The sequence below is a fragment of the Anolis sagrei genome, chromosome 6, assembly GCF_037176765.1.
Source record: "Anolis sagrei isolate rAnoSag1 chromosome 6, rAnoSag1.mat, whole genome shotgun sequence".
NCBI lineage: Eukaryota > Metazoa > Chordata > Lepidosauria > Squamata > Dactyloidae > Anolis > Anolis sagrei.
The window spans coordinates 29,618,661-29,643,922 of NC_090026.1; the positions used below are offsets into that span (position 1 = coordinate 29,618,661).

The window sequence follows — 25,262 nt, forward strand, 5'->3', positions numbered from 1 at the left end:
TATAATCTGGCTCCCCAACAGTCTAAGTATTATGTATTCTCGAGGGCTTTCATGGCCAGAATCACTGGGTTGTTGTGAGTTTTCTGGGCTGTATGGCCATGTTTCAGAAGCATTCTCTCCTGACATTTGGCCTGCATCTATGGCAGGCATCCTCAGAGGTTGTGAGGTCTGTTGGAAATTAGGAAAATATGGTTTATATATCTGTAGAATATCCAGGGTGGGAGAAATAACTTTTGTCTGTTTGAAATAGGTGTGAATGTTGCAACTGGCCATCTTGATTAGCATTTAATGGCCTAGCAATTTCAAGGTCTGGCTTCTTACTGCCTGGGGGAATCCTTTCTTGGGAGGTGATTAGCTGGCCCTGATTGTTTCGTGTCTGGAATTCCCCTGTTTTTGAGTGTTGTTCTTTATTTACTGTTACGATTTTAGAGTTTTTGAATACTGGTAGAAACATTTTTGTCATTTTCATGGTTTCTTCCTTTCTGTTGAAATTGTGGACTTCAGTGGCTTCTCTGTGTAGTCAGACATGGGAGCTGTTAGAGTGGTCCAGCAATTCTCTGTTCTCAAATAAAGACTGTGAACCAGTCTTTGACTTAAAAGGTTTGCTTCAAGGTATTGGGAAGTGAAGTCTTTAGGTTCTCACCATGTAATTACCACTCCTAATCTAACTGGGAATGTCAGGAAATGAATTTGTTACTTTGTGCATGCAAAATATGAGTTCTATCTTTCTCAGAGCTCTGTCCTATTGGATATTTTTTCTTGAAACATGGATGGACTAGGTTTGCATTAGCCACCCAGGAGACCTCGAAGGGTCACATCCCCCTCAAAAAAACGTTTGGCCTCCTGGGGCCATTTTCAGCCAAGTGGAGATATTTTTGAACATCAGAAAATGACCAGTTCTGGGCCTGACCTTTTTTCCTCTCTCTTCCACTATAGCAAGGCGATCCATAGGTGGAGAACCTCAGTTATCTTCCAACCTCACTGGAAGGCCTACATATCCAGGACTACTCACCCCTCTCCTGTAAGAGCACAACATCCTTGAATGTGCCATGGATGGTCTTTGATCGAGCTCAGGGTTAGGAACTTTGAGATCTCAGAGGTAGACATGGAATTTTTGATATCTTGCTTGTTGGCAAATATCAGCACGGCTGCATTACGAAGGTCCTGCAGACAGAAGGAGAAGGTGCATTTTTCAATCTCTAGTCTCCAATAATTCCAAAACTAGATTAACTACAGGAATGAACCCCTAGTGGCGCAATGGGTTAAACCCTTGTGCCAGCAGGACTACTGACTAATAGGTCAGCAGTTCAAATCCAGGGAGAGCAGGTTGAGCTCCCTCTGTCAGCTCCAGCTTTCCATACAGGGACATGAGAGAAGCTTCCCACAAGGATGGTAAAACATCAAGCATCCAGGCGTCCCCTGGGCAACTTCCTTGCAGTTGACCAATTATCTCACACCAGAAGCGACTTGCAGTTTCTCAAGTCACTCCTGACATGAAAAAAAACCCTCCAAAGCCCATCTTTCAGAGGCCAATATGCAAATCACTCAGTATAATAATTATTATATTTGAACTATATATACCTGTCCCATGTAGCATATTTTTCCGAGCAGCTTCAAATAATGCCTAACAAACCTTGCTCAACATCTTATTCAAGTGTATAGGGAGAAAACCCTGTACTTAGTTCAATTTTCCTGAATATTTGCATATATTATATTATGAACGAAAGTACTGACTCAAAAATTTAGTAAAAAAGGATTAGGTGAAATCCATGCCTTCCTATATCCAGCCTCTACTTATAAGCCTCCAAAGAAGGAGCCTTCACCACAGTCTGGGGCAGAGAGTTCCACTGCCGAACAGCTCTCATAGTCAGGAAGTTCTTCCTAATGTTCAAGTGGAATCTCCTTTCCTGTAGTTTGAAGCCATCGTGCTGCGTGCTAGTCTCCAGAGCAGCAGAAAACAAGTTTGCTCCTTCCTCCCTATGACTTCCCCTCACATATGATAGCCATGTATAAATATAAATAATGAGGTGAAATCTTAGGGAGGATTAGCCTCTCAGCCTTCTCTTCTGAAGGCTAAACATGCCCAGCTCTTTAAGCCACTCCTCATAGGGCTTGTTTTCCAGACCCTTGATTGTTTTAGTCGCCCACCTCTGGACACATTCCAGCTTGTCAACATCTCCCTTCAATTGTGGTGCCCAGAACTGGACACAGTTCCTCTTGCTGTTGCTGTCCAGTAGCAGCACACATCCCCTTCTATTTCTATTTTTTGTATGAAAAAGTCTATCCTAGGTCATGGATGGACAATTGCACACCAGCAAGTTTCAGCATATGCAAAGTCACATGAGTCCCTTTGGGGAGACAGAACAGAATAGAAATAACATTATTATTATTATTATTATTATTATTATTATGACACTTCCAGCTGTCATTTTAGTTGATTTCTGTAGACAACCCCCCGCCCCTTTTGTATCGGTGGTGGGTTTGCAGGGCTAGGGCAAAGAAAAATGTAATATTTAGGGGGGCAAAACTGCCTAAGAATTTTCCCTTAAATTTTAAAAAAAGTGTTGCTGGAGAGCTTTTCTGGGAGTGGGGTGCTATAGCCAATACTGTGTTCCCCCACCCCAGTAGATCAGTCTTCCATGTTTCTCACAGAAATTGTCACTGTATCAGCACTTTACTACTGATAGCTGCTTCCGGTTAAAATAAGAACACTCATAATCCTCCCTTGATATCTCAGCAACTCAGGCATTTGAGGATGTTTTACATCAGATACCAATACTGAAGCTGGTTTTGTTTTATCATTGTTATGTGGCTTTATCTATCCTCTATCTGTTTTTAAGCTTGCTGTGAGCTGCCTTGAAGCTCAATAAATAAATAGCTAAGTTGGCTTTCTACCTCCAGAAAGATTTTATCACAAGGTAACATTAAAAAATGAGACATCCTTCCAATTGATCTACCATCTCAAGACTTTTGTATCTTTTGCTGCCATCTGTAGACTAGGTCTGAGACAGCAACAGTCTGGTGATTTTATCTCATCTAACATTATACGTAAAGGCAAGTCTAGTCATGTCTAACTCTGTGGGGTGATGCTCATCCTCATTTCTAAGCCGAAGAGACGGCGTTGTCCATAGACACCTCCAAGGTCATCTGGCCAGCATGACTGCATGGAGCGCCGTTACTTCCTGCAGCAGTGGTACTTATTGATCTACTCACATTTGCACATTTTCAAACTACTAGGTAGGTTCACATTAATACACAATCTGCAAAATTGTTTCGGAATAATATTGGTTGAGCATTCCTTATCCAGAATTCCAAAAATCCAAAATACTCCAAAATTCAAAATCATCAATATTGGTGACTGAGATAGTGACACCTTTGCTTACTGATGATTAAATGTATCCAGACTTTATACATGAACAAAATTATGAAAAATGAGGCATAAAATCACCTTCAACTATATGTGTAAGGTGAAATATAAATTAATTTCACATTCAAACTTGGATCCCATCTACACGATATCTCACTATGTGTGTACAAGCAGTTCCCGAGTCACAAACATCTGAGTTATATTGGACTCATAGTTAAGAATGAGGGTGAGAGAACAGGAAGTGAGAGGAATCTACTCATAGGAAGGGAAATCCACTCCTGAAAGAGTCATCATGGGGAAAATGTGCCTCAACTGAAGCTTGATCACCAATCCTTGTTTCCACAACAAGCCAAATTTGTCAAAATTCAATTATCACAGGGATAGAAAGTGAGGTAAAATCTTCTGAACAGGGGCACAGAGAGCAAAACAAACATCACATGAGTGTTAACCTTTCCCTATGCTAGATAAGGTAAAGATTTTCTCTTGACATTAAGTCCAGTCACGTTCGACTCATCTCCATTTCTAAGCCGAAGAGCTGGCATTGTCCATAGACTCCTCCAATGTCATGTGGCCAGCATGACTGTATGGAGTGCTGTTACCTTCCCGCCAGAGTGGTACCTACTGATCTACTCACATTTGCATGTTTTCGAACTGCTAATTTGGCAGAAGCTGGGGCTAACAGCTCACGCCGCTCCCTGGATTCAAACTTGCGACTTTTCAGTCAAAAAGTTCAGCTTAGTGCTTTAACCCACTGTGCCACTGGGGACTCCTAATGCTATCCAATCCTAAAATATTGGCTGGAATTACACTTAAAAATGTATCTGTTCTGACTTACATACAAATCCAATTTAAGAACAAACCTTCAGAACCTATCTTGTTCGTAACTTGGGGACTGCCTGTATATGCAGATACAGGTATTCCAAAATCCGGGGGGAAAACATCCAAAATCCCAAACACTTTTGGTCTCAAGCATTTCAGACAAGGGATACTCAACCTGTATCCAAGTTCTCCCTTAATGCTTTATGGAAGAACTTGAATACAGGTTGAGTACTCCTTGACTGATGCTTCTCTTTGTATCCTGTGGCAAGTAGACTCACCTCATGCGCCAGCATCTTGTACAGCTCCTCTTTTGTCATGGTCAACCGTTCGCGGTCCGTGCTGTCGATCACAAGAATAACGAACTAAAGAAAGGAAGGAAGCAGCATGTTTAGGAGTTATCTACGCAACAAAATCCAAGGCTAATAAAAGGGGATGCCAATAGCAGTTTGAATTCCCCAAGTTTCAATCCATATGTAACCAATATAGCACCCTGCATGTTCAAGCAGCAAGTCTAGGGAAAAACAATGTTTGCAGAAGTACAGAAGTATGGTAAAGCCTTCAGACTTGAGAGATCCAGGCTCACATTCCCACTAGCCATGGAAATCACTGGGTGACTACTAGGCATGGATAGAGCCGTATTGGATTACGCGTTACTCATAATAATTTCGTTACAGTTACCTTTATGAAGTGATTTTGAAGCATTTTAAAAACCCAGAAGTCAATTTGCCCTTACGAAGCTTTCTCTGCCATTTTTGTTATGACTCAGGAAGTAAATCGATAATTTTCAGCCCTCTGGGAGGCTGGAGGTTTCAGCACTGGCAGCCATTGCTGTGGGAGCACATGGCTCAGAGGCTCCTTGGGAGCCGGGAAGGGAAGGGAGAAGGGAAAAGGGAAAGAGAAAGATATAGAGTAAGGGAAGGGAGGTTGGAAGAAGAGCATGGCGGGCAAGCAAGCAAGCAGAAAGGAAGAAGGGCAGGGGAAAGAGCTGTTGGCTTGGCTGCCTGCCTGGCTGGCTAGCTGGGCAGTCAGCACAGCCTGCCTTGCCGCTTGTGTGTTGTTGCTGTTGGGGTTTGGTTTGGGTGGGCACTGCGAGGGTAGTGTGTGTGTGTGTGTGGGTGGGTGGCATGGGTGGGAGTAACACAGAGGAACCAAAGCACTCACTCCAACATTTTTAAAAGCCAACGTTGTAGCTGGTATCTATGGCCTCAGTGTTTTTCAGTTTGTGTTGCACATTGCCTCAAAACTAGAATCTCCCATCAATTCAAGCCACTCTTTGAACACAAACTCTCCTTCCCAAAGTAGTGAAATCATCTTCCAAGGCAAAAAAAAAAAAAAAAAGGCAGGGCTGTTTCTTATTTTCTTTGTTTGCTGTGAGTTTCCTAAGAAGACACTAGAAATCCCATACATTGCGCAATCACGTCTGCCATTAATGAAGCGATTCGGAAATTTCGGAAAGTTAAAAAAATGGGAAAAATTTGGAATTCAATTCTGAATTAAACCACCAGTGCCCACTACATCTGAAACAAGTTTTGAACCCATTTTTTGGCTCAACCAAGCCTAGTGACTACAGACTGGTTAGTCAGTGAGTCTCCCTCCTTCTCTCAGCATGATCTGCTTCTGAGGTGTTGCAAGAAAAAAGTGGAGAATATAGGAAAATTCCAGCAATCTCTCCCCTCCACAATTGCTGTTAGAGCAATAGGGGTTTTAGATAGAACAGGGCTTCTTGCATGTCAGATCCTCCTGGTTATTTCTCTAAACCTCCACATTTGCTCTTATCTTCTTTTGAAATGTATGGTCATAAATACTTTGAAAGTAGACCATGTAATCGTGTTCTCTTCCTTGGGGCCTTTCGTTATATAAACTTCTCTCCTTTTTCAGTCTTCTGTTTTCTCCCTCTGTTCCTCCTCTAATCTCCAGCCATGTTTTACTCCTCTGTTGAAAGGTGGGACTTGAAGACTGACCTAATCTTTTCATTAGTTAGCAAGGATGTAGATTCCCCTTTGAATATGTAAATGCAAAAACAATAGTTAACTTTTAAGTTTGTAACTTTCAACTTGTCTGCCTTGTTTGTTTTTTGGAATCAACAAGGGAACTTGGGAAAGCAACATAGAGAAATGGAGGCACACTTGTGGACAATTTCAACAGAAAGGAAGAAACCACAGAAATGAACAAAATCTGACAACCAGTGTTTTTTTTAAAAAAACACTCTAAAATCATAACAGTGAATAAAGAACAACATTCAAAAACAGGGGAATTACTGCCAAGAAATAATCAGTCCCAGCTAATCACCTCTCAACAAAGGATTCCCCCAGACCAGTGGTTCTCAACCTGGGGTCCCCATATGTTTTTGGCCTACAACTCCCAGAAATCCCAGCCAGTTTACCAACTGTTAGGATCTCTGGGAGTTAAAGACCAAAAACATCTGGGGACCCCAGGTTGAGAACCACTTCCCCCGACAGTAAGAAGCCAGACCTTCGAACAGCTAGGCCATTCAAGGCTAATCAACATGGCCAATTGAAACATTCACATATACCTCCAACAGACAAGAGGTTTTTTTTCCCACCCTGGACATTTCTGGGAGTTGTAGGCCCAAAACACTTGGGGACCCACAGGTTGAGAACCACTGCATTAGAGCATATCATATAGTTGGAAAACACCCCAAGGGCCATCCAGTCCAATGCAGGAAAATACAATCAAAGCACTCCTGACAGATGGCTATCCAGTCTCTACTTAAAAACTTCCAGAGAATGAGACTTTACACATTAAAATGTGGCATATTCCACTGTTGAACACCTATTAGAGTCAGGAAGTCCTTCCAAATGTTTATGTGGAATCTCTTTTACTGCAATACCTTTGGCATATGCTCACTACATGTCCCTGAGTGACCCATATTCTTCTTGCATCCCTGTCTGCTTTATGAGGACACTCCCCTGCCTTACAAGGCTGTTGTACAGGTTGCGTAAAACAGCATAAGTGAAGTGGCTTGAACACTGGGCATCTTGGAACAAATTGCATCTGACAGCTGAACTTTTAAACTTCCAGAAACTTACCCAGCGAAACCTCAGCAAAGCATGGTGTGGAGAGTGGATGGACAACAGAATTGTCCATCCAATTCAACAACAGTCTGAGCTGCCTGAGACCAACTCATCCTTTGTCAAGCAAACCATACTTTAATATGGGCAACGGATAAACATGTAACATCACACTTAAGGGAAGAAGGACAGTTTACGGGGTGCAAGACAAACTGGGGGACTGTGCTGCTACGACAGTTTCCCAATGTCTGCTGCATGAGGCGGTTGCTTCATTCTATCTAATGGCAGGGCTGACTCCAGAAGCATCCATTTAAAATTAAACGTAATACACGGATACAATAAAACCTCATATATTTGGCCACTTCAGCATTCTGGGTATGTAGGGGTGGAACAGAACAGACCTGTCTATGAACTTTCTGTATTCCCTCCATAAACAACACATCATCCATCCAGTTTTTAAAAGAGGGCTCCACATTTAAGAAGAGATGTGGTTTAGATAGAATGTCTTGTTTTGTTGAAGTTCTCCTTGGGCAAAAGCAGCCGAAGGGAGGGAGGAGTGTGAAATGAGAGAAAAGAAGAGGGAAAACACATTCCATATTGCGAAATGTCAAGAATGTGCTCCTGGCAGACAAAGGAACTTGTCTCTACTTGGTTTTGGCAAAGGAGAGAGAGAGAGAGAGAGAGAGAGAGAGAGAGAGAATGACTCAGAGAGATCTCAAGTCTAGAGCTATCTATCTATCTATCTATCTATCTATCTATCTATCTATGTAGTTCGTTCTCAACAAATTAGGACAAAAAACTAGCCAAGGACTCAGGAAGTGCAGAAAAGTAATTTTAGAACTACAATGACCAGAATCCCCTGGTAAATGTGATTTGCAACATCCTCTTAGTCATGGTTTTTGGGGTCACATCTAGTTATGGCAGTGCTAATGCCACGGACCCTTAATACAGTTCCTCATGTTGTGGTGACCCCAACCATAAGATTATTTTTGTTGCTAATTCACTGTAATTTTGCTATTTTTATGAATCATGATGTAAATATCTGATATGCAGGATGTATTTTCATTCACTGGATTAAATAGAACACAAATACCCGATATGTCCAAATTTGAATACTGGTGGGGTTTGGGGAGGGGCTGATTTTGTCATTTAGGAGTTTTACTTGCTGGGATGTATAGTTCACCTACAATCAAAGAGCATTCTGAACTCCACCAACGATGGAATTGAACCTATTTGGCACACAGAACTCCCATAACTATCAGAAAATACTGGAAGGGTTTGATAGGAATTGGCCTTGCGTTTTGGAGTTGTAGTTCACCTATATCAAGAGCACTGTGGACTCAAACAATGATGGATCTGGACCAAACTTGGCATGGGTACTCAATATGCCCAAATGTGAACACTGGTGGAGTTTGGGGGAAATAGACCTTGACATTTGGGGGTTGTAGTTGCTGGGATTCACCTACAATCAAAGAGCATTCTGAACCCCACCAACTATAGAATTGGGCCAAACTTCCCACACAGAACCCCCATAACCAACAGAAAATGCTGTTTTTCCTGGTGGTCTTTGGTGACCCCTCTGACACCCCCTTGCAACTCCCCAGGGATCTCAACCAGCAGGTTGAGAAATGCTGGGTTATGGAATTGTAAGTCCAGCTTGTGACATTGTAGCTACTGAAGAGGATGCCAGCTATAATTTGTAAAATACTTTAATAATGTCATGACTAGTAGCATCTGTAACTTTTTAATGTAACACATTTTTCACATGTCCTAAAACATGTGTGTGCTCTGTTTAGGACTTTTTATTATTAATTGAAGAAAATGTAAAACTAAATTATTTCTAATGCCTTGCTAACTCTTCAATCATAAATGATATATGTCGTGTTTAAAAGACAGGCTGACTCAAACTCACCTCTGTGTTGGAATAGTAGGTGTTCCAAGTCGATCTCAGTGTCTCTTGCCCACCAATGTCCCACATCAGGAAGTGCGTTTTGCGCAAGACAATTTCCTCCACATTGCTGCCAATTGTAGGTGATGTGTGGACAACTTCATTCATTAGGCTGGAGGGAGAGCAGACCAGTAAGTAGCTATACAACTCTCAATCCATTTCTGGTCTTTTCCACATACAAATAAGGCACAATGAAGAAAGACACAGGCTTCTTGAACATCTCTAATCCCCAATCAGTAGAACGTAGGGTAGACACTGGAAATCTTAGGCCAACAACTGTCTTGATTCTAGTGAAGCTGATCAGCAATAAGCAAAGGGCAGTGAGATATATTTTAGGCACCATATTTTCTATTCATGGTTGTCAATCCAACCTGGCACTCTCCAGTTATTTGGATTATAAACTACGTAGTTGACTATTAGTCATTGTAGTCCAAAATTGTAGTCCAAAATAATGATTTCTAAAGCCAAGTTATCTTCCAATTCAGACCAATATCCTAGCAACGCACTCTATATGGAGTTGCCTCTGAAGACTGCCTGGAAGCTCCAACTAGTCCAATGCTCAGCAGCCAGGTTGCTCACTGGAGCGGAGTACAGGGAGCGTACAACACCCTTGCTACGCCAGCTCCACTAGCTGCCGATTCGCTTCCGAGCACAATTCAAAGTGCTGGCTTTGGCCTATAAAGCCCTGAACGGTTGTGGCCCAGTTCACTTGTCCGAATGTATCTCCTGCTACAATCCACCTAGGACCCTAAGATCATCCGAGGAGGCCCTGCTCGTTGTCCCCCCATCATTGCAATCGCGTTTGATGAGGACAAGGGACGGGGCTTTTTCTGTGCTGGCCCCTTGGCTTTGCATCTCTCTCCCAAGCGAAATTACATCTGCTCCATCTCTCCTGACCTTTAGGAAACACGTGAAATCCTGGCTATGGGATCAGGCCTTTGCAGACTAGGCTGACCTGCTGGCAAAGCGACGGCTTTAATGGACTTGATGGACTACTTTTAGGATGATGACTTAAATCGCCAACTGTCTGACTCTTTGAATGTTTTTATACTGTTTTATATTGTTTTTATTTAAATTGTATATTTATGCTTTTGGTTGTGGAGACCATGGTGTGCCAGTTGCTAGTGCCTTGAGTCCTTCTGCGGAGATCGAGATAGGACGGGATACAAATGCCCGAAATAAATAAATAAATATTTTTTTTGTTATTACTAAGAGAGAGAGGAAATCCACTCAAGGTTTATTCCAAGGAAAAAAGAAAACAAGGATTTTTAAGATGCTCAGCTGCAATATATGAACAGGGTCCACAAAAACCTGTACCATAAAAAATTATTTTACATATCTTTTTAAAATAGAAGATGTATGATACATATAAATATACTTGAAATGTGAAGCAAGATGCACAGTATTTTATTTATTTACTCTATTTACATGTACTTATTTAATAGTAATGTATTTCCCAAGCAGCAAATTTCCACCAGACAAGGGACATGTACCAGTGACATTAACGCACTTGTACATTACTTTGATTTTCATAAAGAAATGCACGTTCATCATTTCGCTCCCTCAAACTGAAATAAATTGAAAGTGGCACTCATTCTGCATTTAAAAAGCAGAAGCTAAAACTGCTGTGTTATAGAAAGCTATGTATCTGATAAGTTCTAATAGGGGAAACAGTGTAAGATCAGGTATGGACAAACTTCATCCCTCCAGGTGTTTTGAACCTCAGCTCCTACAATTTCGGTAGGCTGTTAGGAATTGTGGAAGTTGAAGTCCAAAACACTTGGAGAGACAACGTTTGCCCATACTTGGACATTAATCCTGATGCAAGAAGGTTCATATTCATTAGTTCACAAGGATCGGGGCCTTTTTGGTAGTGGCAGTCCCCCCGCTAGAGAAAATAAGCAGACCTTATTTATTTATTTATTTATTTATTTATTTATCTGTCATTGTCATTAGAGCATTTTTAAAAAATCTACTCTTCCTGTAGCCAGTGTAGTAGTTTGAGTGTTGGACTACAACTCTAGTGCAGAGTTGGAATTCCCACTCAGCCATGGAAACCCACTGGGGTAGCTTTGTGCAAGTCACATTCTCTCAGCCTCTCAGGAAGGCAAAAGCACACCCCTCTAAACAAATTATTCAAAAAAATCACAAAGGGTTTTGCCTTAGGGTTGTCACAAGCCAGAAACAACTTGAAGGCACACAACAATTTATGTAGCCAATGTTTAATATCTGCTCATTTCTGCTATATAATTGCTATTTGTATTTCCTTTTAATAACTAGTTGTAATGCATTGCAACTAATCAGTATCCTCTGCTGAGTAAAAGAGTTTCATCTGTAGAATAAGGGTCCTTCCACACAGCCATGTAACTCAGAATATAAAGGCAGAAAACCCCCCAATATCTGCTTTGAACTGGGTTATCCACACTGCCATATATCCCAGTTCAATGCAGATAATGTGAGATTTTATTCATGTGTGGAAGGGGCCTAAGATGATTTCCACATATTGTGCTTGCCAGGCTATTTTGAAGGGTCTCCTCCAAAGTCAGAGGGTTGGTGTTAGGACTGAAGGAATTGGGTTACAGGGGAAAGGTAGAACTTCCAAAGATCATTTCCGCAGCCACTGTACTTGGGAACCATGTTAGTCATATGAGCAGGGACTTAAAAGTCTCATCAGTATTGGTTAAATCAGTGGTGGGCAACTGCAGAGCGCTAGGAGTTTGGTGGGTGGCATTGATCCATTATCCTCCTCCCCAGCAAAAATAAATAAAATAATTGGCCCCTAAAATGCACACAAATATTTTCTAAGAGAGGTCTTTTTATAATGCCTTGCTAATGTATTGGTTACAAGAACATCTAGGAGTAAGCATATTACATCCATATTAAAATCATTGGTTGCCAATTACTTTCCAGGACAAGTACAAAGTGCTGGATGTGACCTTTAAAGCCTCACATGGTTTGGGTCTAGGTGGTATGGCTGTAAAAGTACTTGTATGCTGTTTTGGAATTGGCATCAGTCATCTTGGTTTCCCCCTTGGTTTTGTGGTTAACGCTATACTTAGGTAGCAGAAAGATCTAGCTTCCATTTTTGTGATTAAAACACGTAAAACGTTCAAAAAGCTTCAAAACGTGTGATATTTGTGTCACTGTTTGGCTGTGACTTTTAAGTCTCAACTCTACCTAACCCCATCTCTCCCAAGTTCCTTCCATTTGAACAGTTTTAATGGCAAACACAATGATTGGAAGCAGACATTCCAAGTAGAGAGGAAGGAGATACTCACAACTGGTAGAGGATGGTGGTTTTTCCAGCATTGTCCAAACCAATAATGATCACCTTATGCTCTGGAGACAGAGAGAGAAAACATGCATTCTGAATAGCTTGCCACGTATGTTGAAAAGACAGAGATAAGCTGGAATGATGTAGTGATGGGGACCAGGATTCAAATCCTGCATGGTCATGAAAACCATTACATAATCTTAGCCTTAGAAAACTCTGTTAGGCTCACCTTAGGGTCTGCAGAATTCCGGGATTTTTAGTTTAGGGAGACTGCTAAAGGCTCTTCCCTAAATTACAAACCCCAGAACTCTGCAGGAGGCAGCAACCGGATTTAAAGTGGATCAATTATCTCGTATGATGAGGTCCTAGGCAGTGTTTCTTAACCTGGAGGTTGGTACCCCTGGGGGGGTCGTGAAGGGGTTTTGGAGGGGTCACCAAAGACCATCAGAAAACACAGCATTTTGTGTTGGTCATGGGGGTTGTGTGGGAACTTTTGCCCAATTTTATCATTGGTAAGGTTCAGAATGCCCTTTCGTTGTAGGTCAACTCTAAATCCCAGCAATTACGACTCCCAAATGCCAAGGTCTTTTTTCTCCCAACTCCACCAGTGTTCACATTTGGGCATATTGAGTTTCTGTACCAGGTTTGGTTCAGATCCATCATTATTTGAGTCCACAGTGCTCTCTGGATGTAGGTGAACTACAACTCCAAAACTCAAGGTCAATGCCCACCAATGTCTTCCTGTATTTTCTGTTGGTCATGGGAGTTCTGAGTACCAAGTTTGGCCCAATTCCATCGTTGGTGTTCAGAATGCTCCTTGATTGTAGGTTAACTATAAATCCTAGGAACGACAACTCCCAAATGAGAAAATTACACACACACCCCACAACCCCACCACCCCACCAGTATTCAAATTTGGTCCAGTAAGTGAAAATGCATTATATCAGATATTTACATTACAATTCCTAACAGTAGCAAAATTATAGTTATGAAATAGCAACGAATATAATTTTATGGTTGGGGGTCAACACAACATGAGGAACTGTATTAAGGGGTCGCTGCATTAGAAGATTGAGAAACACTGTCCTAGAGGTTACTTAACAGTCTGTACTTTATAATGGCAATGGGTAGTAGCTTTTGCACTTGTGGGCAATAAATCTGCTCTGTGTCTATGTTCATAATCTAAATGAGCCATCGAAGCTGCTAACCCTCATCTCCAAAACAGGTCCAGCACCTCTAATAACTTCTTGAAAAATCAACCTAAACTCTACAATGGATTCACCTGTTGCACTCCAGGCCTGGGAACCCCTATGATCACAGTGCCACACAAGAGTCCAGAATGTAAGCAAACAGTTTGTTGTAGAAACACATAAAAAGTATAGGCAAAAAGTAGAAATAAAGGAAGTAAAGGTATAATCCAAAAAGGTTTAGTGATAGATGACAATCCAAAGAGTAATCCAATTGTCTCATTCAGATCACAAGGTAACACAGTCCAGGAATATTGAAAAAGTCACAAATACAGTGTAAGTCAATAAGCAAAAGTAAAACTTGAGCAGGAATATAAAAACAAGAACATAGAATACTTCCAGGAAACTAAAATCCAAAATCAAAGATTTGACTGGAAATAAGAACCAGAGAACTCGGGTCTAGCTTCTGACTTGAACGCTATGATGCCTGAACTAACTCTTAGGTAAACAACTTGCTAATTAATAGGCACCCATGAAGTCATGTTTTTTCCCCATGAAATCTCTTCTCAACTTTCCCACATAAGCACTCAGACTTATGATGCCTATTTTCTGTTCTGATCTGTAAACAAAGACATTTGTTGATCTCCATAACTCCAGATGTTTTCTCCTGAGACTCTTCTGTATCACTTATCTCTTTGGCCAACTTCTTATCTAATGTTGCAGTTTCTGGCTCCTCTGACTGACCTTGAGGCCCTGTAGTTTCCAAGTCAGATATCTCACAGAGAGAAGCATCATTCCCCTGACTTGAGTCTTCATCACTTCAAGCCCCAGGAAATCCCACATCAGTGAACCCATCCGCTTCAGGAGTCTGTTTGATCAAGATCACCACCCACTGACATGAGTGTCACCAGTTGTCAATACTTAATGGTCCCATTCCATCTTTACACAATCGTGTGTCCTTTATCTCTATGGTGACGCTCACAATTAACATTTATCCTTTATCCCCATCTCAAGTCATTCCATGCTATATAAGTGCTTCTATATTACTAATATGAAGCAAAACGGAAGGGTCAGGAATTCAAAACACTAGTGCTCAGTGGTGGCCTCCCACCTCTGGAACGCCCTTCCAAGGGAAATAAGACAGGCCCCATCCCTCTTCTCCTTTCGTAAGAGCTTGAAGACCTAGTGGTTTCAACAAGCCTTTGAGAATGACCAGTTCTAGTCCAGCCCAAACGTTGCTGAATATGGCCTTGCACTCTTACCTATTATCCCGGTCATCCCTCTAATAGGCCCTGGAAATTAGCAGTCCAAGAGCCGTACCTGCTATTGCCGTTAGCCTGTTAGAGTACTGTTCTTAATTCCTGGCCCTCTCATATTTTAAGTTTGTACTAGCCTTGGCCCAGCTTTTAATTGCTCTGAATAGGCAAAATTATTTTTAATACACATTTGTTATTATGATAATTTTATGCTTATGTTGTTTTGTTAATTTTATGTTATGCTGTTTACTTTGCATGTTTCGGTGATGTACTTGGAAACCGCCCTGAGTCCCCCTCGGGGAGATAGAGCGGTATATAAAAAAGTTTTATTTTATTATATATTATAATGCTGGCCAAGGGAAAGAAAGAAAAAGACTTGGAGCATGTACAGGTTTCAATTTTAAACTCACATCTTTTTATTGTCTGTCCCTTAACTAATAAAAAACCCTAATAATAATAATAATAATAATAATCTGAATGTATTATCTGCCTCTCCCTACAACTCAATGTGGGATACAATACAATTAAAACAAGAGATAAAACAATATTAAAAGACATACAAGATAGTAAAAGGCAAAGGTTTGACATTAAGTCTAGTCATGTTCAACTCTGGGGAGGGGGGGGGTGCTCATCTCCATTTCTAAGCCAAGGAGCCGGCGTCATCCGTAGACACCTCCAAGGTCATGTGGCCGGCATGACTGCATGGAGCACTGTTACCTTCCCGCAGAAGCGGTACTGTTGATCTACTCACACTGGCATGTTTTCGAACTGCTAGGTTATACACAGAGTTAAAATACAAGTTAAAATCCACTGGTGAATTGCAGATGAAAATTGACCAGGTAGGCTGGCAGAAGAGATGGGTCTTCAACTGTGTTTTAAATTCCAACAGCAAAGTATGGATCAAGAGGGAAAAACTAAAGCTTTATTTTCACATCTCTAACAACACAGCAAAAGTCTAAATCAGGCATGGGGCAAATTTTGGCCCTCCAGGTGTTTTGGACTTCGAGTTTGCCCCATGCCTGGTCTAAAGGAATGTCAATAATAATAATAATAATAATAATAATAATAATAATAATATCGAACCGCAAAGACTCTGTCACAAGCCAGTCAAGGTGGTCCCAGTGGTGATTGGCACACTGGGTGCAGTGCCTAAAGACTTTGACCTGCACTTAAACACAATCGGAACTGACAAAATTATCATCTGCCACTTTCAAAAGGCCATCTTACTGGGATCTGCACGCATTATTTGCCAATACATCACACAGTCCTAGACACTTGGGAAGTGTTTGACGTGTGATCCAATACAACAGCCAGCAGAGTGTCTGCTGTGGACTCATCTTGTTGTGTTTCTAATTAATAATAATAATAATAATAATAATAGGAAAAACTCAGCCGCTATCAAGACCTCAAAATCGAACTGCAAAGGCTCTGGCATAAGCCAGTACAGGTGGTCCCAGTGGTCATTGGCGCACTGGGTGACATGCCAAAAGATCGCAGCCAAAAGATCTCAGCCGGCATTTGGAAACAATAAACATCAACAAAATCACAATCTGTCAACTGCAAAAGGCCACCTTACTTGGATCTGCGCACATCATTCGAAAATACGGAGCCCCCAGTGGCGCAGTGGGTTAAACCCCTGTGCCGGCAGGACTGAAGACCGACAGGTCGCAGGTTCGAATCCGGGGAGAGGCAGATGAGCTCCCTCTATCAACTCCAGCTCTTCATGCGGGGACATGAGAGAAGCCTCCCACAAGGATGATAAAAACATCAAATCATCCAGCGTCCCCTGGGCAGACAGACAATTCTCTCACACCAGAAGCAACTTGCAGTTTCTCAAGTTGCTCCTGACATGACAAAAGAAAAATCGAAAATACATCACACAGTCCTAGATGCTTGGGAAGTGTTTGACTTGTGATTTTGTGATACGAAATCCAGCATATAGATCTCGTTTGCTGTGACATACTGTGCTTTTGTATAATAATAGAACAGGATACATGCCTTCTTTACATTTCTTTCTATCCTATTAGGAGGAAAAACAGCTACAAGTGGAATTTATGTTAGCTGCTTTACAACCTTACAATCACTCTCGTCCAGAGTTGTAAGTAAACACAATACACAATAAAAACTGAGGCCCAATACAAACAAATTGTACCTGGTTGTAGCAAAGGTTAGAGGCCAAGCCTGACTAAAACACACAATCTTTCCTGATCTCTCCTAAGAGTTGCTAAGTAGTTTCAGAGAAGTTTCAGTACTCTATACATCACGTTTTCCCTTTCCTATGGCCAGGATAAAAAAAAAATTCCATATATAGTCAAGATCAGGTAATAGGAATGAGGTTGGGGAGGGGGTTGCAGTGTTCTGCTTTAAAAGGTCAGCTCCCCTTCTGCGAAGGAAAGGTCTGGCAGCTTCATCAGATAAGCATTCAATTGCTTTGTAGGGAAGGAAGGAAGTTCTACTCCAAATGTAAAGAAATAAGACAATGACGGGATTGGTGTTCTCCCGAGACAATTCCCAAGGCCAAGCTCACATAATAACCTGCATTAGCTGCATTGTCTCAGACTCCAGACATGCATGAGATATCAACATGCAATCAAACACAATGGGCCGCACTGGCATGTTCCTCTAAGCCCTAATTCAAAATAAGTACATGAACAAGAGCGAACTGTAATAAATCTTCTGCTCTTCTATGTGACCAAGGAAAGGCATTCCTTCTACTACAGTGTTTCTCAACCTTCCTAATGCCATACAGTTTCTCATGTTGTGGTGACCCCCAACTATAAAATTATTTTGTTGCTACTTCATAACTGTAATTTTGCTACTGTTGTGAACCGTAATGTAAATATCTGATATGCAGGATGTATTTTCATTCACTGGACCAAATTTGGCAAAAAAATACCCGATACACCCAATTTGAATACTGGTGGGGTTGGGGGTTGATATTGTCATATGGGAGTTGTAGTTGATGGGATTTATAGTTCAGCTACACTCAAAGAGCATTCTGAACTCCACCAACAATGGAATTGAAGCAAACTTGGCACACAGAACTTTCATGACCCACAGAAAATACTGGAAGGGTTTGGTGGGCATTGACCTTGAGTTTTGGAGTTGTAGTTCACCTACATCCAGAGAGCACTGTGGGCTCAAACAATGATGGATCTGAACCAAATTTGACATGAATACTCAATATGCCCAAATGTGAACACTGGTGGAGTTTGGGGGAAAATAGACCTTGACATTTGGGAGTTGCAGTTGCTGGGATTTATAGTTCACCTACAATCAAAGAGCATTCTGAACTCCACCAACAATGGAATTGAACCAAACTTGGCACACAGAACTTTGATGACCAACAGAAAATACCGAAAGGGTTTGGTGGGCATTGGCCTTGAGTTTTGGAGTTGTAGTTCAACTACATGCAGAGAGCACTGATGGATCTGGACCAAACTTGGCATGAATACTCAATATGCCCAAACGTGAACACTGGTGGAGTTTGGGGAAAATAGACCTTGACATTTGGGAGTTGTAGTTGCTGGGATTTATAGTTCACCTTCAATCAAATTGCATTCTGAACACCACCAATGATAGATTTGGGCCAAACTTCTGACACAGAGCATTCTGAATCCCACAAAAGATAGAATTGGGCCAAACTTCCCACACAGAACCCCCATGGCCAATAGAAAACACTGTGTTTTCTGATGGTCATTGGCAACCCATCTGACACTCCCCTCGTGACCCCCCCCCCCCCAGGGGTGTATTTGTATGTGCAATTAAGTCACTTGTCAACTTACGACAACCCCATTAATGCTAAAGCGTTTTCTTAGGCAAGGAGCACTCAAGGAGTTTTTGCCAGTTCCTTCCTCTGAAATAGAACCCACAGTATCTGGTGTTCATTGGCACTCTTCCATCCAAGTGCTAGCCAGGGCTGACCCTGCTTAGCTTCTAAGATCAGATGGGATTTGGTGTCTTTAATGTATTTAGGCTGCTAACATTAATATAGCAAAGGTAAAGGTTTCCCCTTGACATTAAATCTAGTTGAGTCCGACTCCGTGGGGTGGTGCTCATATCCATTTCTAAACCAAAGAGCCAGCATTGTCCGTAGACACCTCCAAGGTCATGCTGCCAGCATGACTACTTTCCACCTGGAGCAGTACCTATTGATCTACTCACATTTGCATGTTTTTGAACAGCAGAAGCTGGGGCTAACAACAGGAGCTCACCTTGCTCCCTGATTTGAACTGCCGACCTTTCGGTCAGCAAGTTTTGCAGCTCAGCGGTTTAACCTGCTGCGTCACCAGGGTCTCCATCATTAATTAATATGGTTAGTACAAATCAAGCCAACTTTAAACTACTGTCAGTACCTAAGATATGAACAAGATCTGTAGGTTTGTTCTTAAGTTGAAAATGTATGTAAGTCGGAACAGGTACAATTTTAAGTGTAATTCCAGACAAATTGTTTCTGAAGACTTCATTTAACCTAATCTCACTCACAATCAGGTCTGGCCAACAAAGTACCCGTGGTTAACTAAAGGCAGATGGAAACTTTTCTCCCCAAATTCTGAATTCCTTCCTCTAGCTTTGTAGAAGGGTAAAGTTTCCAGCCCAAGGCTAACTTTTACCTATTTCTGCTTGTGCACAGCATGCCAAGCCATGTTTAAGCCTTGCCCAAGAATGCATCAGAAGAAAAGAAATCAGACTTCGGTTCATTTTGAAGCAAAAGACTATGTATGCAAGTTTGACCGAGTATTTTTAAAACAAAACACATGTGTGTCAGGATACAAAGCTTTGATATAGTATTCTAGCAGTTCACAGAAACTTCACACGCACAATCCTAAGTAGGTGCTTCATAAAAACAAACATGTGTGTGCATGACACACTGGCCTTGAGCCAGAAAACCATGGAAACAGCAAAGGACTGTGCATGCCACTGAACGTCAAAGTACACAAAGCCTAATGTGCAAATGTGGAATATTTGTGGATTAATCAATGGAGAAATATATGGGTTTACAAATAAATGATCTATTGGCTCTATGCAACTTGGCCTCCTCCTTCTGAAGCATCGGCACCTCCAATGTAACATCCTAACATTTAACTATTGAACTTGATTCTAAGATGTACTTTCCCCTCCATATAAACATCTCTAAAAATAATCCTAGAGTTGGAAGAGACCTTGTGGGCCATCCTGTCCAACTCCCTGCCAAGAAGCAGGAAAACCACATTCAAAGCAGCCCCAACAGATGGCCGTCCAAAGAAGGAGCCTCCACCACAGGCGTACCTCATTTTCAATGTGCATCTTAGAACTACAAGTGCTTTTTATATACAGTACTAGCTGTCCCCTGCCACGCATTGCTGTGGCCCAGTCTGTGTATATGTGTTTTGTGTGTGTACAGGTGTATATATACTTGTGTATATTTATTTTGTATTTATTTCAATTATTTGTACCTCGCCCTTCTCAACCCCTTCAGAGGGGACTCATATATGTATATACACATATGGAAATGAGCACCAACCTCCAGAGTTTGGTGCTCATTTCCATATGTGTACACCTTTACCTATGTGTATATATTTCTGTATATGTATATATATGTGTGTGTTTATGTTTATATATATGTGGTTTTGTGCATGCGTTGTAATGTATTATTTATTTTATGGCTTTTTAAGTCCCCTTTGCTGTGGTTTTCAGTGTTTTTATGAGTGATGGTTACTTGTTGGCCTGAGAGGTGTATTGTGTCCAAATTTGGTGTCAATTCATCCAGTGGTTTTTGAGTTATGTTAATCCCACAAACAAACATTACATTTTTATTTATATAGATGTGTGTGTGTGGTTTTGCACATGTGTTATAATTAATTTTTTGGGGTTTTTTTTGCTTTTTAAGTCCCTTCTGCTGTGTTTTTCAGTGTGTTTATGAGTGATGGTCACTCATTGGCCCAATACATGGATTGCGTCCAAATTTGGTGGCAATTCGTCCAGTGGTTTTTGAGTTATGTTAATCCCACAAACGAATATTACATTTTTATTTATATAGATATAAAGAGTTGTATGTTCTGTTGGTGGTACTGAAATTAGTGAGTGTCTTGCAATTTATGGAGTGTTAAAATCAATAAGATATGATAACAGATGGAGGCATGTCTGTGTCCAAACCATGTGCAAGTCTGATAGAGAATATGGCATTGCAAATGAGGTATGCCTGTACATATGTGCATGTAGATGTGCGTGTACATCACTGTTTCTTTTGGGACACAAATCTACGAGAAAAAAGGACCTCCTAACTCACATGCCCACAAATCTGTAAATTTGTGTACATAGAGGCCCCTTCCACACCATTGTAAAAAATCCCAATGTTTTGAACTGGGTTATATGGCAGTGTAGACTCAGATATCCCAGTTCAAAGCAGATATCGTGGATTTATCTGCCTTGATGTTTGGGTTATATGTCTGTGTGGAAGGGTCCTGAGTGTACAGCAGGCAGTACAAGGGAAATCTTCATTTCTTCAAGCCTCTATCCAAGGTCTTGAGGAAGTTCGATTTAAGGATTCCCAGCAGGATCATTCAGGAAAAATTAGAAAGAACAGAACATGAAAGAAGTGCGAAGACAAAAGGATGGAAAACGTTCTTGCCAGGAAATATTTGCCTGAGCAAACAAAGATTTCAGTTTCATTGGAGTAGGATGCTTCCCAAGAAATCTAGTGATCAATGAAAAGAAATAAATGAAAAGAATCAATGGCATGAATATTTCTTATACTCAAGACTTCAAAGGAAAATTTATTTCTCCAGTCCAGATCCAGTTGATATCCCCAGGTTGCCTGGATCCAAATGGAAAGTGAACCGGAAAATAGGAATTCTCCTCAACCTCTAAGAAATGTCTTAAAACTACACTGCATTTTCCCTGCCAGCTCCTTTCTTTGCCTATTTTTCTTTGTCCCATCAGTAAGCAGCCACGCTTTGAAACTACAAAGCCATTCAAAGCTAAACAAGGCGGCCAATTGCAACATTAACTCTTGCCTCAAACAGACAAGAGTTCTTTCTCCCACCCTGGACATTATTCCACAGATATATAAACCCCGCTTGCGTAGTTTCCAACAAATTTCACAACCTCTGAGGATGCCTGCCATGGATGTGGGTGAAATGTCAGAAGAGAATGTCCAGAGCGGAAGAAAGAACTCTTGTCTGCTTGAGGCAGAATGTTGAACTGCCACCTTGATTAGCACTGAATAGCCTTGCAGCTTCAAAGCCTGGCTACTTCCTGCCTGGGGTAATCCTTTGTTAGAAGCTAAACCTCACTTCCGTAGTTTTCAACAGACCTCACAACCTCTAAGGATGCTTTCTATAGATGTGGGTGAAACATCAGGAGAGAATGCTTCTGGAATATTGCCATACAGCCCGGAAAACTAAAAGCAACTCAGTGATTCTGGCTATGAAAGCCTTCGACAACTGACAGCCCTTCAACACAGCCTTATATCCCAGAATATGAAGGGCATATCACTACGTGATGGCACAAATCTGAAGTTGTTTTTAGATTGAGAAGCCCAGAGTTTTCTATAGCCAGCATATAATTAAACATGTTTTATGGCCCTTACTTTTGCAGGATTGTGAAATCAAACCTGGGACTCGGAGCTCCCATAAAAGGTAGAAAAGCCATTCTCCTCCATCTCCATACCTACCATTCAAGGGATCCTCAGCTGATGGGGCTAGATCTACAGTGTATACTTAATCTAGTTTGACACCACTTTCAATGCTATGACTCAATGCTACGGAATCCTGGGAGTTGTAGCCTGGTGAGAAACCATAATTCTTTTGAAAAAGCTAAGGACCTTGTGGCTCTCTGGTGGCACAGTGCGTTAAGCCACTGAGCTGCTGAACTTGCAGACCAAAAGGTTGCTGGTTCAAATCTGGGAAGTGGGGGGGGAGCTCCTCCTGTTAGCCCCAGCTTCTGCCAACCTAGCAGTTTGAAAACATGCAAATGTGAGTAGGTCAGTAGGTACTGCTTCTGTGGAAATGTTACGGCAGTCAGCACGCCATACGGTCATGCTGGCCACATGACCTTGGAGGTGTCTATGGACAACGCCGGCTCTTCGGCTTAGAAATGGAGATGAGCACCGCCCCCACATTTGGACACAACTAGACTTAATTACCTTACCTTTAAGGACCTTGTAAAAACTACAGTGGCCAAAATTTCAAAGCATGGCAGTCCAAGGGGTATCAAACTGCAAAACTGCAATCATTTGGCAGTATACATGCACCCAGAGTGTCAGTTCACAAGGGCAAATTTGACTGCATTTATGACAAATCCCATGATTCCATAGCCATTCACAATATAGACTTAAAGCAGTTTGGTACCACTTGAGCTGTCATAGCTCAATGCCCTGGAATTCCCAAGCGTTGTAGTTTTACAAGGTCTTTATAGCCTTCTCTGCTAATGAGTACAGGGTCCTCATCAAACTACAAATCCCAGGATTCCATAGCCATCCACATTGTAGACTTAAAGCAGTTTGGTACCTCTTGCGCTGTCATAGCTCAATGCTCTGGAATTCCCAAGAGTTGTAGTTTTACAAGACCTTTATAACCTTCTCTGCCAAAGAGTACTGGGTCTCACCAAACTACAAACCCCAGGATTCCATAGCCATCCACATTGTAGACTTAATGCAGTTTGGCACCACTTGAGCTGTCATAGCTCAATGCTCTGGAATTCCCAAGAGTTGCAGTTTTACAAGGTCTTTATAGCCTTCTCTGCTAATGAGTACTGGGTCCTCACCAAACTACAAATCCCAAGATTCCATATCCATCCACACTGTAGACTTGATTCAGTTTGGTACCATTTGAGCTGTTATAGTTCAGGAATTCCCAAGAGTTATAGTTTTACAAGGTCTTTATAGCCTTTTCTGCTAATGAGTACTGAGTCCTCACCAAACTATAAATCTCAGGATTCCATATCCATCCACATTGTAGACTTAATGCAGTTTGGTACCACTTGAGCTGTCATAGCTCAATGCTCTGAAATTTCCAAGAGTTGCAGTTTTACTAGCCTTCTCTGCCAATTAGTACTCGGTCCTCACTAAACTACAAATCCCAAGATTACATAGCCATTCACAATGTAGACTTAAAGCAGTTTGGTACCACTTGAGCTGTCATAGCTCAATGCCCTGGAATTCCCAAGCGTTGTAGTTTTACAAGGTCTTTATAGCCTTCTCTGCTAATGAGTACAGGGTCCTCATCAAACTACAAATCCCAGGATTCCATAGCCATCCACATTGTAGACTTAATGCAGTTTGGTACCACTTGAGCTGTTATAGCTCAGAAATTCCCAAAAGTTATAGTTGTACAAGGTCTTTATAGCCTTTTCTGCTAATGAGTACTAGGTACTCACCAAACTACAACTCCCAGGATTCCACGGCGGTTGGAAGCGGTATGAAACCGCACTAATTCCACAGTTTAGACGCGCCCAAGGGGAACAAAGGGGTGGGAAAGGAACCAGTCAAAGGAATATTCAAAAGGGAGGGTGCAAAAAAAGAAGAAAGGGAGGACAAAACAAAACAAAACACAAGGTAGAAAGTGCCAAAGAAACAAGGTAAGAGAACAGCTAGCATATATATATAGGCGAAGCAATCCAGAAAGAAGGGAAGAAGAGAAACAAAACAAATAAGCAAGTTAATGAGAAGGAAAACAGAGAAGGAGAAGGATGCAAAGGAGCAAAACAATGGGGGAACTGGGGGGAACAAGGCTGGAAACGAGGCAAAGTGCAGACCAAGTGGGGGAAAGAGAGGAGGGTAGTCTACCATTTTAAAAAGTCTATGGGTGTCATAAGAACAAAGGAAAAGGCAAGTGCTCTACCTCGGCTTCCAAAGACGCTCAAGAGCTTTGCAAAGAGCTGCCCCATTACGAGCCCCGCAGCCTCATCAACACAACGCGCGCCCCCGCCTCCCTTTAGAACCTCTGCTGGTGACGTCAGGCAGAAAGGGGGCGGGGCCTGCTATCAAGCCCCGCCCCCTAGAGGGAATGTTATGCAGTTCTAGAGCAGGCATGGGCAAACTTGAGCCCTCCGGGTGTTTTGGACTTCAACTCCCAATACTATAGAATCTTTAACTACCACGGCTCAATGCTATGAGCTCCTGGGAGTTGTAGTTTTCCAAGGTCTTTGTATGCCTCTGTGGCCAGAGTGCTAGTGGCTCACCAAACTATAACTCCCAGCAGAATCAAATAGCATCCAGCCATGTGCTATGCTAATAATATAATAATCCACAAGCATGTGGACAATTTCAACAGAAAGGAAGAAACCATGAAAATGGACAAAATCTGGCTACCAGTATTAAACAACTCAAAAATTATTTATTATTTATTTTATTTATTTACTTTACTTCTCAGCCCGAAGGCGACTCACAGCGGTTCACA

At 41.6% G+C, this 25,262-nt stretch overlaps 1 protein-coding gene across 1 annotated transcript in view; it reads right to left on the reverse strand.

Moving 5' to 3' along the window:
• The window catches only part of ARL5C (ADP ribosylation factor like GTPase 5C), a 30,063-nt gene extending 5,253 nt beyond the window's left edge, over positions 1 to 24,810 (reverse strand). The window contains exons 1-5 of the mRNA XM_060780783.2: positions 24,705 to 24,810; positions 12,445 to 12,505; positions 9,131 to 9,278; positions 4,465 to 4,548; positions 1,013 to 1,164 (exon numbers count right to left, since the gene is read on the reverse strand). Of these exons, the coding sequence (XP_060636766.2) occupies positions 1,013 to 1,164; positions 4,465 to 4,548; positions 9,131 to 9,278; positions 12,445 to 12,505; positions 24,705 to 24,750 (491 nt within the window). The 5' untranslated portion in view covers positions 24,751 to 24,810. The remainder of the gene's footprint in view (positions 1 to 1,012; positions 1,165 to 4,464; positions 4,549 to 9,130; positions 9,279 to 12,444; positions 12,506 to 24,704) is intronic.
• Positions 24,811 to 25,262: the final 452 nt, after the last annotated feature.